Source organism: Cladophialophora yegresii (assembly GCF_000585515.1).
Source record: "Cladophialophora yegresii CBS 114405 chromosome Unknown aczIN-supercont1.7, whole genome shotgun sequence".
In the NCBI taxonomy this organism is placed as follows: domain Eukaryota; kingdom Fungi; phylum Ascomycota; class Eurotiomycetes; order Chaetothyriales; family Herpotrichiellaceae; genus Cladophialophora; species Cladophialophora yegresii.
The window spans coordinates 886,910-899,548 of record NW_006913051.1 but is presented as its reverse complement, the minus strand read 5'-3'; the positions used below and the strand labels follow the sequence as shown (position 1 = coordinate 899,548).

The 12,639-nt window shown below is 54.1% G+C and overlaps 4 protein-coding genes across 4 annotated transcripts; 1 reads left to right on the top strand and 3 right to left on the bottom strand.

Annotated features, from left to right (window-relative positions):
• Positions 1-80: 80 nt before the first annotated feature.
• Positions 81-6,500, bottom strand: A1O7_09457 (E3 ubiquitin-protein ligase UBR1; the record flags this gene model as incomplete). The annotated part of the gene is made up of 1 exon (XM_007763445.1): positions 81-6,500. The coding sequence occupies one exon, from the start codon at positions 6,498-6,500 to the stop codon at positions 81-83; it is 6,420 nt and encodes a 2,139-aa protein (XP_007761635.1).
• An 812-nt stretch (positions 6,501-7,312) lies between these two features.
• A1O7_09456 (ubiquinol-cytochrome c reductase subunit 9) lies at positions 7,313-7,737 on the bottom strand (the record flags this gene model as incomplete). Its single annotated transcript, XM_007763444.1, has 5 exons — positions 7,313-7,369; positions 7,432-7,480; positions 7,531-7,596; positions 7,645-7,670; positions 7,726-7,737. The coding sequence occupies 5 exons, from the start codon at positions 7,735-7,737 to the stop codon at positions 7,313-7,315; spliced, it is 210 nt and encodes a 69-aa protein (XP_007761634.1).
• A 1,049-nt stretch (positions 7,738-8,786) lies between these two features.
• On the bottom strand, positions 8,787-9,452 carry A1O7_09455 (uncharacterized protein; the record flags this gene model as incomplete). Its single annotated transcript, XM_007763443.1, has 1 exon — positions 8,787-9,452. One exon carries the CDS (start codon positions 9,450-9,452, stop codon positions 8,787-8,789), a length of 666 nt encoding a protein of 221 aa, XP_007761633.1.
• Positions 9,453-10,052: 600 nt separating this feature from the next.
• On the top strand, positions 10,053-12,110 carry A1O7_09454 (protoporphyrinogen oxidase; the record flags this gene model as incomplete). Its single annotated transcript, XM_007763442.1, has 2 exons — positions 10,053-10,466; positions 10,524-12,110. 2 exons carry the CDS (start codon positions 10,053-10,055, stop codon positions 12,108-12,110), a joined length of 2,001 nt encoding a protein of 666 aa, XP_007761632.1.
• Between the last annotated feature and the right edge of the window lie 529 nt (positions 12,111-12,639).

The window sequence follows — 12,639 nt, the reverse complement described above, 5'->3', positions numbered from 1 at the left end:
TAATCCCAATCACACCAATTTGCATCGTGCACGACCTGTCGCCCACCCAATCAGCGCCCCGATGATCAGTCCGGTTCCTCTCACAAAGTCTCCCAGCCACCAGCGTTGACCTCGCTCTCCAGCTTCCGAGCTATCGTGCTCCAGACGCTGCCATTGGTCATTAGCCAAGTGTCTCTCAAGAGTTTGTCGTACCTCTTCTGGTTCAAGATCAGCTGGTGCTTGGACCTCAGCCCCGAATCAGTCTCGCCATGCTTCGTCAAGTACGGCGCTGAGAAGAAAGATCCATGACTCAGAATGGAAGCGCTCGGTGCCAGCTGAAGCCGTCGAAGTTCATCGCGATCGTTGCTACCCGTCTTTGGGTCTTTCGCGACATGTAGCAGCGCCACGTGACATTTACGGATAAACAGGAACATGCCGATCGGGCTCGAACACTTCTCCACGTGGGCATTGCATCCCCCTCGCATGTCTTCCGTCAGGCAGCAGACCGTCTGGGAGCAGAATATTTCGCCGCAGAATAGACAAAGCGCGGGGTCCGATACGTCTTTCCCAGTGGTTGGACATTTTCGCCGCTGGGATTCTTCCATCAAGACGTCAAAGTATCGGGGAAGCCCAATCAGCTCAAATGGTGCTGGGTGGAGAAGCTTGACCCCTAGGGGTCGCGGGGAGGACTCGAACTGCGTCAGCGTCGATGCGTTTCTTACCTGGAATCGGATACAGTCTAACACCCAGATCGTTGCCCGATCTTTCAGAACGCTAGATGTCGAGTATTCGCCAAAGCTGTTGAGGATGTCGCTAATGCCAGGAAGCTGTAAGAGGTGACAAAGCCGCTCGAGCTCTGACAAGCCGGCTTCCGTTCCAGCAGTAGTGGGAAAATCGACACCGTGCGCAACATGAAAGAATATGGCGGCCTTTCGCAGGAAAGCCAGACCATACACCTTGCATAGCTTGAATAATGCCCCTGCTGTGGTTGGGGACATAGCATGCAGGAATTTCCGAACACGCTCCTTCTCGTCAATCACCTGGACTTGAAGGTTAATCCAGGAGACCATGCTTTCAACGCCGCGAAGCTGCTCTGGGTCTGGATTCAGGGCCGTCGCATGCCGGATATGTCCTCCCGTCAGCTTTTCGCTAGCCGTCATAAAAGCTTCCGAGTCGAACAGGAACGCCAGGGTGACTCGTAGTAGCTCTATAGTTAGAGCTAACTGTAAGAGGTGGCGAGGCTCAAGACGCCGGATCGGGCTCAATACCATTGTAGCCTGAACCAGAAACTGGAACGGGTCCACGGAGAGCAAAGGGGGTACTGTTGCAGAACTCGTCGACGACGCAATATTCCCTGTCTGTCCGGCTAATTGGCGCTCAACCTGGTCGCAAAGCTCTCTGTACTGACTCTCGACCGAGCCACGAACAGTGAAGGCACCCGTAGCTGCATACGCTCTCAAGGTCGACGACGTGATCTGCAGATGGCTGAGGGTTTGCTGAGGTATACTTGTTAGCAGAGAGGTGCCATATTCTGCTTCGCGGCCTCTATGCCCGATCTCGACAGCAGCTATTGTGTTTATCAAGGTGTTGACAAGGAGCTGAAAATGATTGACGTTCCAATCTTCTCGAGGTATCGAGCCCTGACTGGTCCTAGAGACAATCGCGAGTGTCTCTCGAAGACGCCCATAGATGCTGGCGAGTTCAGCAAAAGATGCCAGTTCCGGTCGCTCCGCCCAGGCTTGACTTGTGGGGCTGATGGAGAGATCACCTGCTTGCCAACTAGCTATGGCAGGGGTCAAGGAGCTGTTAGAGAATGTGGCCAGGGTCTGTGAGTGCACCTCCGACGCTTGGGCCTCGAAGGAGACGTCTTGGCTTGCGGTTGTCGAATCGGCCGAAGGTACGTCGATGTCCAGGAAGAAGTCAAACTCCTTCGAAACATCAAGCGACCCCGGATAAGATTGCTCTGAGTGTCTCCAGATGATCGGCAGAAAGCTGTTCGCAAGGGCTTTGCAAAGCGGGCAGACAAATTCTTTCAGGGATATTCTTTCAGGATGGTTTCTGGCAACCTGCTGTAGGTGTCTCCGTGTAATGGACTGATAATAGTTCTCGAAACAGCTGAAATGCATGATATGCCCACAGCTCGTAGAAACCGGACCTTTCATGGTGCGGCCCTTGGGCCACCCTTTTCCCAGGCCTTGAAAATCGACTTTCACCTCATTCCCTTCAGACGTCATCCGCTTCACTTGTTCGTGGTTGGACCCCGACACCCCAAAGGGCCGGATGTTCTCAATCGAGCGATCAAGATTTTCCGGAACCGCAAAGAGCTCACCGACAAAATCGTCATCGTCCGTTGGCGTCTCTCGGAGGATATGGGCATCGCTAACCATAGCGAACGTGCCATACAACCTGGAATCCGATGTGTCCTCACGGCATTGTATGCATAGTCCAGACGGATACTTCCAGTGGCGGGTCTCGGTTGATCTCGGTAGTTCGTCCTCGGCGGAGTCAAGGTCGTCATCCCCCCAGTCGATTACGCCCTGTTTGTCCATGAAGCTCTGTTGTTGCTGCTGGAACTGAGCCATGACTCTTGCTTTTCGCTCCATTGCCTGTTTCTTTTTGGCTTCCAATTCGCTCTCGAAATTAGCTGGAGACGCAGTGTCGAATCGGCCCGATGGGAAATCCAGATGCTGAGTAGCAGCAGTGAATTGATGCGGCAGCTTCTGGTTGAAAAGTCGTAGCATGTGTCTAATTTTGCTGCGGCACGAACTGAATTCTTCCATCAGCCAAATCTTGCATAGAAGTGCAATGATGGTCGAAGGCGGGCCATCGTAAGACTCCAGCTGAAGGGTGATGGCGTGACGAATGAAGGATGGACTATCGACGCTGGTTTCTGCCTGATCCTCGAATGTGGCTATGAGCGCCAGCTGCAGGAGAATCTGGAGGAATGCCTCCACTCGCGTTGCTGAAACTCCCTGTTTCTGCTTGTGACCGTACGCAACGTAGAGCAACGTTTTATGGATGACGTCGGCGAACACAGTGGTGTTGACAACCGCACAAAGATTGACGTAGGCCTCGCATGGGATGGGATGCAGCTTAGGCTCCATTACAATGTCATCTGGCGGTTTGTTCAACTTCTTGCTCATCCAGTTCTTGTAGATATTTTCCGCCTCGTCTCTTTGGTTTTTGCTAAAGTGCGAGTTGTACGGATCCAATTCTTGCAGATACTCTTCCTTGAGCTCAAATAACCCGGAGTCGTGGAGTCCTTCAGGCGGCCTATATTTGGTCATCTGCTCAAGCACAGCTTGCAGGTGGTCGTAATCTTGCGCACGCTCTGTCAGGCGAGAATACAGGTCTGAGTACGACAGCGGCTTGAAGCACAGAGTGTGGGCTATGTCCTTCCGCAGCGTCAGCAATTGCGATCCCGGATTGTCTTTGTCCGTGATTAGGGCATCTCGGTCCGAAAGCAGATTGATCAGAAGGTACACGAAATCCTCGGCAAGGTCCAGCATCTGATTGTCGTCACAGATCTCGAGAGAGACAAAACCATTGTACATCCAGGCTGAAAGACCAAAACGATCGACCATAGAAACCAGCACCCGGCTGGGATCGCAGGCCACGAGGGCCGTCTGGAGCAGGAACAGGTCTCGATGGTGCCCGACGTCCCGATGCGCTACGCTCTTGTACTGCACCATCTGATGGCGGAGACTCATCCCATTCCGTACCCAAAGATTGGCCCTCATCTGCGCCAGCCAAGCGCAAACCCTGAGTGGGAAGTCAAACATTGCGAGAAGTGCATCGTCGACCGAATTGAGCGCAGCTTTGATCGTGCTATCACGGGGTGCTAGTGGTGAGTCGTGGAGATGGGACAAGAATGTCTGCGCGGCTTCTCGAAGCGCCGTTATGGACTGGTTGAAATCTTTCCCTCCCTCTAGCAACCAGGACAGCGTGTAATGAAGCGGATGATGGAAGCTCAGAGGGCCTTTCTGGACCACGAATTCAACAACACTGAAACCGAATGGTGCCACAATATGGAAACGAACAGGCTCTTTTATTTCTGCTTGATCGAATCGCCGCCTCTCAAGCCCAACAGAGTTGATGATAGCTATCCCTGCAGCGTGAGATATTGCATCCCAAGTCGCACGTAACGCCGAAGGGCTGCTTTGCTTGGACAGATGATACGCCTCGGCGAACTGTCGGCATAATTTGTTGATGTCGCGAGTCAATAACGACGCGCTAATCCATGCATCGGTTTCATACTCGACATGTTCACCGACCGCTCTCACGTTCGGACAGATACCTTGCGATAATTTTGCAAGGTCGAGAAACTGAAACAAATACTGTGGCTCGTTGCGGGCTTTGGCCTGCACGTACGGGGATGCCAGGAAGTATCGGAGGTCAGAGAAGAAGTGATACAGCCGCCGGTTGGCAACAGAACCCGCATCAAAGCCTAGAGTAGCTCCAGGATCGAGATCTTTGGGCAACCCGACCTGCCTGGTAGTCAAAAATGTGTAGAGAATAGCCATCAGGTTCGTCAGGAAGTTCCCCCGCTCTATCACCTCCTCAGTGATTGACGGCGTGGTCAGAAGCTGCAGCGACAAGTTGATGATGGAATGGTCTGGTTCCCGATCCGCCACCAGATAGAGCTGCGCAAGCGTTGTGTACAAGCCGGAGAATCTCAACCCCAGGATTCGCTTGAATTGGGGGATATTGACCAGCGTGCTGATGAATAGATCTCGAAGGCCCGTCCGTGCAAGTTTCCACAACCGAAGGTCGAAAAGGATCATTGAGTCTACGCGTATATTCTTGGTGAGGTCTTCGTAAATGGGAAGAGCTGTGTTCTGCGCAGACTGCGGCGGGGACAACCTCCAGTGATTTGGCGGTGTAGATTCACGGCGGGTCGTGCGAACACCGGCGGCGGGCGTCCTTGGGATATTGAGGTAGTTGAGGTTGCTGTCAGGACCAGCTGGAGAGGCATCAGCACCGATAGCCACCGTGTTTCCAGGATCCCCGATGTCTTGAGGCACCGGTGGCGGTGGAGGCGACGGTCCGTCCGTGTCCATCCGCTCTACAACGTCCAAAAAGTCCGCATCTCCGTCCGTGTCCATCTCTTCCGCGTCGTCTGTAACATCAGGATCGTGAGTCTGTTCTGGAACTGCGAGTTCAGGGTCTGCCTCCTCGAAAACGGTGGCTCTAAGGATGAAATCATTCGTTTCGCGGTCTGCATCTGCATCGCCGATATCGTCGTCGTCGTCATCGTCATCATCGTCGTCATCTTCTCCGGGATCATTGTCATCACTGGCTCCCTCGTCGTCCAGGATCTCCACCTGTAATGCTCTTTGCATTGCGAAGTGGATAGGATCAAAGTGCCTGAGTCTTGACATCCTGCGATACTCCCGGTCATCTTCATCGCCGTGATCATCTAGGTCTTCTCTTCCCACTTTGGCGTTCCAGGCCTCACTCCCAATCTGCCAGATCTGGAGCATCTCCTCGCACACGATACGACGCAAGATATGACTGTCACCCGCAATACTGCAGCTAGCAATATCGGCCAGCCATTCAATGATGGTACCGCACATCTGTTCCCGAAACGTGTCCCTCGAGGATCGAATTGTGACGGTGATCTTGATCTCCTCGATAATCTTGGCCATGCGAGTAAGTTCCTTGAGGTCGCGCGAATACCTGATGATACTTCTTCCGAGGTCATTAGCCTCTTCAGCTTTACGCAGACCAAATGCTTCACGCTCTCGACATGCTCTTGCCACTTGCGATTGCACCTCGCGGACTGTGTGCTTCTCGTCGTTCCAGATGATCAAGCAATATTCGGGGTTCGTCTCCATCTCATCTCCTGACACGTAGTGCTCTGCAGAGAGCCGACTTCGCGATTCATCTTGAGCCACCGACTCCACCGTCTTTGGCAACCGTAGGTTTTCGGGCGAGCATGATATGACGTCGCAAAAGTAATCGAGAGCCTTGCTGATGGTTGTGCGGATGGACTCTTGTAAATCGGTTGGTAAGGGGGAAACATGCTCGTCCGTGGTGGCCCAGTCATCACTGGCTGTATGAATGGCACACTTGACAGGTCTCTTCCAGGCCTCGTCGTCTCCGCAGTCGCAACAGCCACTGTTCCCTGCACTGACGTTGATAGTGTACTGATGACCCTCGTGGTCGCTCGCAACAAAGCACCGAGCGCAGAGCACTGCGGTGTTGTCATCGGTGCACGTACTGCAGTGGTAGTTGGCCTCTCCAGGCTTGAAGATATGTCCACATGGATGACCGCGGGCGGCTGCAGTGTATTCAGCATTCTCTTGAACTCCTTGCGCGTCTTGCAGCTTGTATGAGGCAGGAAAGCCGTGTGGAAAGAGGTCGAGCAAGTAGTCCGGTCGGTCGTTGGTGAGGGATCGGAAAAGCGTCTCTAAGAGCCCCTGCTGGGCAGCAACACCGTACCGATGGCCGTGCCGCCACGGGTGGTCACATAACGCCTGCGAGAGTCGAAGGGCAAGGCCGGGGATTAGTGCGCTCATGGTCACAGTATCGAACTGCTTGCCGTCCGCATTTGGACGCTGGATGGCAGTAATACGTCTCCCTCTTCGTTATGGGGAGAGCCTGCGACGAACCGAAGGCGGGTGATAGTCGAGATGTCGCCTCCTGCGGCCCTCTGTTCGTAGCCGTTCTATGCTTGCTCGTCCAGCCAGATTTTCCACCTCAAATCACGAGATCCGGGAGTTGGGTGAACTGTCGGAGAGGATAACAATCTAGTCCTCGAGGGATATCAGGCCTGGCAATTGCGATGTACCTGAGGCGAAATCCACGAAGGTGGGATGCAGCCTGGTGCCGCTTTGGCGCCGCCCGCCTCTCAGATGATCGGCTACCATCTGATTTCCACGAGGGCTCAGGCACGGGTCATCTTCTACAGCCAAAAGTGTCTATTCAAGTGCTGGAGTCTTTGCCCCCCATTGCCATTGCTTTTCTCGCTCAGCTGGGGGGTGGTCCCTTCTATGGAACCACGCTGGAATCGCAATTGGGGTCGTTCCAGAAAAGTTACCCGGGCACAGAAAGCCTGAAAGCGTACTCCGTATTGGAGCTCCAATGCTCGACATTTCATACCCTTGCAGTCACAGATCCAAAGCGGATACGGGCTCATTTGGTATTCAGGTCACATCCCCCTCAACACGGTTCGCTGGAAATATGGGAAGCCTTCCGTCTTGAACTGGTCTTATTATCGTCCTTCATAGTTATGTACAGCGCCACTTTCGAGTTTGCACCCTTGGTGTCGCGCACCCTCCATCATTTTGGACTGAAGGGAACTCCATACTCCAAATGCGATGCCCGGCCGCTACTCTTCTTCCTCTTCCTGCTGCATATATTTGTGTTTGATGTCCTTCCATTGTCGCTGCGTTGGCGGGTCAGTTCCAGTTCGCAGAGCGCAGAGTATACTGGTCAGGAAGCACGTACGCCCTTATTCCAATTGTCCCATAAAGCGTTTGTTGCCCCTTCAAATCCCCTACGCCTAGATCAGCTTCAGAATACACCGGGTGGCTGGACCGAGCTCACAGTTCGAATGTGAAAGCGCCAAGGAAGATCACGGTCAGGTAGGTAGCGTTCTTTCGTATTAAACCACTGTGAGAGGTGAGCAGAAGCGTGGACGAGGAGCTGGCAGGTTCATACTTGAAGAGGCCGCGGGAGATTTGGTCCTGAGCTCGATCAGTACCGAGAGCACTTGGAAAGCTCGTGGATCACAATACTCACGGTAATCGGCATCTTGGACAACTCTGGGATGTTTCTGGACTTGTCGTTGTCGTGCAGGTAAAGAGCGACGAAGTTCTTCAGTCAGTCGAAATCGATTGGTCGAAATGAGCAGCTCTCGTACAGCTCAAAATGCAGGCTGCAGATGCCATTTACGGGAAATTTCCGACGCCGCTTCAAGGACGATTCAACTTCGTCATGTGATCGATCCGACATGGCTCATCGCAAACCCGAGTAAATCGTTCACTTCTGAAGCAAAGCGGCTCTAGCGGCCTATATTTTCAGGTCTTTCTAAAACCCCACTGAGGACCACACAGTATGGACGTTGTCAACTCCATACGACCTGGGCGCGTCCCACAGAATGAGGCGAACTGAAGAACAAGGGCCAAGATTTCTCTGCTGATGTCGCTTAGGGCGGCGTACCTAAAAAGACATGTCCCCTTCTCTTGATCGATTAATAGATATGAAAGCCAATTTGGCTCTTAGCCGATGTTCTCGCCCTGAGGGACTCCTGCTGCCTCGATCCCAGTGATCAGTAAGATATTCTTTGGGCTGCACTGTGGGCATATATAATCCATCATGGCCACGGCTCCTGGGCTTCCAGAACTTTACCATAGAAAATCCCTTTATCTGCTGTGAAGGCAATCGCGCGGGTATGAGACCCGTGTCGCTCTCGTATCGCTGTTGGGCCGTAGAGATAGACCGAGTCGTCACCTCGAACGGCGCAGCATGCTCCTTTGAGAGCATTCCCATCAGCGACACGAAAGTGTGCGCTCGCTATGGAGATTTCGGCGCCCATGCTCGACGCTCCTTCCCACTCGCAGCTGGACCTCCACCTTTTGTCACAGGCATACGCGCAACTCAAGTGTTCAGCGGCCTCCAGGCGCCTATTCTCCCGGTAGTTCTGGCGGCTTCAGACGCGTTTCTTGATCTCGGACCCTGAACCTTACTTGCTGGTGCCAGTGCTGGTGTCAGTGCTGTATTTTGCAGTTGGCCCAGCTTGTCGGCACTCCTCGCCAGGAAAGTCGGAAGGAACACGTTGACGTCCATAGATGAACATTGCATCAACCACTCACGCTCGCAGACCGGACAGGCTCATGTGCAGACTCAGGCCCCTGCCCTGGTACAAGTGCCTCGGGCCCATCATACCCCAACTTGCTCAGATCCCGGCGCAACTCCATCTCCTTCCCAATCTTCATTATCTGATCGGGCGACAACTTCTCGCCCGCCGCTCTCTTGTCCTTGAGTTCCTGTACCGCCCGCAGTTTCTTCAGCTGGTTGCGGATCTTCTTCTGTTGCTCGGCGTCCAAGTCCGCGTCTGGGGTCGCGGAGGGAGCATGTCCTCCCTTGGCGCGTCCGTCCGAGTTCGAGATTTCCGCCGCCCTCAAGGCCGATGTGAGCGCCTCCTCTTCCTGGTCCCCGCCCGCTTCGGCATCTTCGGCGGCCTTTCTTCGCGCCGCTTCCCTGCGTTTCGCATTCTTGCTCTTGCTGGGGGTTTCATCCGTGTGTGCGCCGGGAACCCCGACGGTGCCTGCAGTTCTGTTCTTCCACGCCTCGGCGCTCCGGTTCTTGTACGTCTCAACGTCTTCAGGCGGGCGATAACCAGGCCGTACTCGGATTTCTTTCCTGGTGGTCCCATCGGCGCGGCGGGACGACGGGATGTACGCGGCCCCGTCGGCGCTGGTCTGAATACCGGACTTGCTGGAGGAAGGTGGTCCTGGGACAGGCATTATAGGAATTCACGCCTATGGCTCGTGGATTTCGCTTCTGCTTCGAAAGGGTCAGCCTCGCATGTAGAACGGACTCGACTGGACCGGACTGGACGTGGAACAGCTCGGCGGCCTCTGTAGGGTCGAGACGACGCCTTGCCTTGCCTGGCCTGCCTGGCGCACAGCGGGAGCGACCGAGATCAGGGAGATCAGGCTTCACACCGGCGCCGAGCAGTGTCTTGCCTGGTTGGGTCCCGTGGGCGTTTTGCAGCCGCCGTGCTGATGGATGGGGAAAGAAGTTGGTGGGCGATTCGGAGCATCGTCGGCAATTCACAGGAAGCGTGGCAGGCCATTTGCGCAGCGTTAGGGGCCACAGCCTTGTGGCTGGTGCAGTACACTAAGCTGACTGGGTTTGAGCTGCGAGGCGTAGTAATTGCTTAGGTAATTGATTATTGTGTGGGGATTCAGGGCAAGTCTACCGAGGGCAGCATCATCACTCAGTAATGCATCGTTGCTCCCCACAGCAGGTCTGATCGCTCTATAGGATCTGCTGGACGTGTTTCTTTTCTCCCTGCTCCCTGCTCCTCGACACATGTGCCACTCGATATCTACTCCCTGGAGATGCCCGTGGCTGGCTGCAATGCCTTGTACAGAAATACTGTAAAGAGTGCATTACAGCCTCGAGTCCGACCTGCGACCCTCCGCACTTTAACAACCACCGGCCGAAATGGCTACGACAGGGCTCCCCAAGGCGGCTCTCCCTTTGACCTGGCCGTTCCTTCTGTTCCTCCTCCAAACCCGCACGCGAGGGAGATTGCAATATTGGGCGGAGGGTTGACGGGGTTAGCCACGGCATACCACCTCAGCCGCGAAATTCCCAAAGCTAAGATTACCATCTATGAAAAGAATGCCAGGCTTGGAGGATGGATTGACTCGGAAACGGTCAAGGTAGACAATGGCGATGTGCTCTTCGAGTGGGGCCCCCGAACAATAAGATGCGCCCCGGGAATCATGTCCTCGGCAATGCTCGAGATGGTATGCGTCCCGTCGACAATTGTCGCGCACATCTTGCTAAATGCAAGTTCCTGTTAGGTTTGTGACTTGGACCTTACAAACGACCTTGTCGCTATATCCAAGGAGGCTGCCGCTGCCCGTAATCGATACCTCTACTATCCAGACCGTCTTGTCAAAATGCCCGCGCCACTGAAGGGTGCCTCATTCTCCGATTTCATCGAAAGTGTGCGCACCGTTCTGACAGAGCCACTCTTTGAAAGGTTTTGGAATATCTTCAAGGAACCGTGGACTCCTCTCCGGGATGAAAACGTGAAGGACGAACCGCTAGGCGATTTCATATCCCGAAGGTTTGGCAAAGAGGTCGCCAACAACATAGCTTCTGCATTCTTCCACGGGGTCTATGCGGGCGACATATACCAGTTGAGCGCCCGAACCCTGGCCACAATGATGTGGCATCTTGAATCCAGGAATCGCGACGAAAAATCTAGCATTTTGTTGGAAGTCCTGGCTGATCGGCTGAACCGTCGTGGCATCGCTCGCGCTGATCTTGTCCGCCACCGACAGCGTTTCGCTGCTGCCCTGAATTCGCCGGATGCTTACTTGAGGCGTGTGCCAAATCCGGAAATCTTCGACCGTCTGAGTGTTTATACATTCAAACATGGACTGGCCCAGCTGACGTCCGCACTGGAACAGCGCCTCCGTCAGACCAAGAATATCACCATTCTCGAGTCAACCGCAGTTGAAGAAGTGACTTTCGAGAAAGCTCAAGATCGACTCCGTGTAGGGTCCAAGTCCTCTCCAGCGGCCTCTGTGTATGATTACGTGGTCTCAACCCTGGGTCCTCGGTCCATGCAGCAGTTCTTCCTGTCTAATAACCCCAGAAATCCGGCTGGAACAACGGATGAGAGAGTCAACGCCGCTTGCCAACACAGCAACAAATCCGTCAACGTCATGGTCATCAACCTCTACTACGACAACCCAGACCTACTTTCGATCAGAGGGTTCGGGTACCTCATTCCACGTTCAGTTCCGGTCGAACAGAATCCCGAGCGTGCTTTGGGTGTCCTGTTCGGCTCCGAGACATCAGGACGCTTCGACTCGGTGAACCGTCGGTCATCTCCTCCCTTCTACATCCAAAGGGAATGGGACAAGGAGAAAGGCCAGCCCGTGGTTCGTCCGCAGCAGGAACCTTACGATGGTCCGGACATCGTTCACCAAGACACCGCACCGGGCACAAAGCTAACCGTCATGATGGGTGGACATTGGTGGAATGAATGGGCCGACAGCGATCTGCCGACGGAGAAGCAAGCCATAGAAATGGCCCAGACACTACTGAAGCGACACTTGAACATCGACGAGCGGCCCACGGTCGCGAAAGCCCGGCTCAATCGCAACTGCATCCCGCAACCGCCAGTGGGCTATGCCCAGGATATGGCCACCATCCACGACGCGTTGCTATCCAAATACAAGGGACGACTCAAGGTTCTAGGGCCTTGGTGGCAAGGTGCCCCGGGCATGAACGACTGTGTTCGTGTGGCGCGTGAAACCGCCTGGGCGATCCGCGACCACAAGGACGAACTTACTGGGCTGCAAAATTACATGCGCGAATCGTTCGTCGTGACGCACCTGCCGACAAGGCAGGCAACGATCGAGTATACCGAGTAAAAGTGAGATGTAGACTGTACTGCTCTGGAAAGGCCAGGCAACCATCGAGTATACCAACTACAGAGAGATGTAAACTGCTTTGGACTGGAAGGAAGACCCCAATCGGGTATATACCAAGTAAGATGTACCAGGTATTCCATTGGACAGGCATGCAACGATCGGGTATACTAAGTGAGGTGGATGTACTGCCTTTGGATAGATGCTGCACGGGTGGGTGGGTGGCCTCTGTATCTATCGTGTAGAATAGAGAGAATCGACATGGAGTAATCCATATATGTACCAATACAATACACAGACAGGGGCTTGGACAGATAGAAAAGGGCGGTGTCGTCAGCAAATCGCCATTGTTCGTCGCTCATATCCCGGGCGCGTGTGCGACCATGTGTCGAGGACGAGGATGATACGAGCACACTCCCAGGTAATCTACTCGACCGAGGCATACCTTAAGGCATCAAAGCGACACAAAGTAGCTACGGGATGGGATGGAGGCTTCAAACTAATGGCCAGGTCGCATGCAGTATGTGGCGAG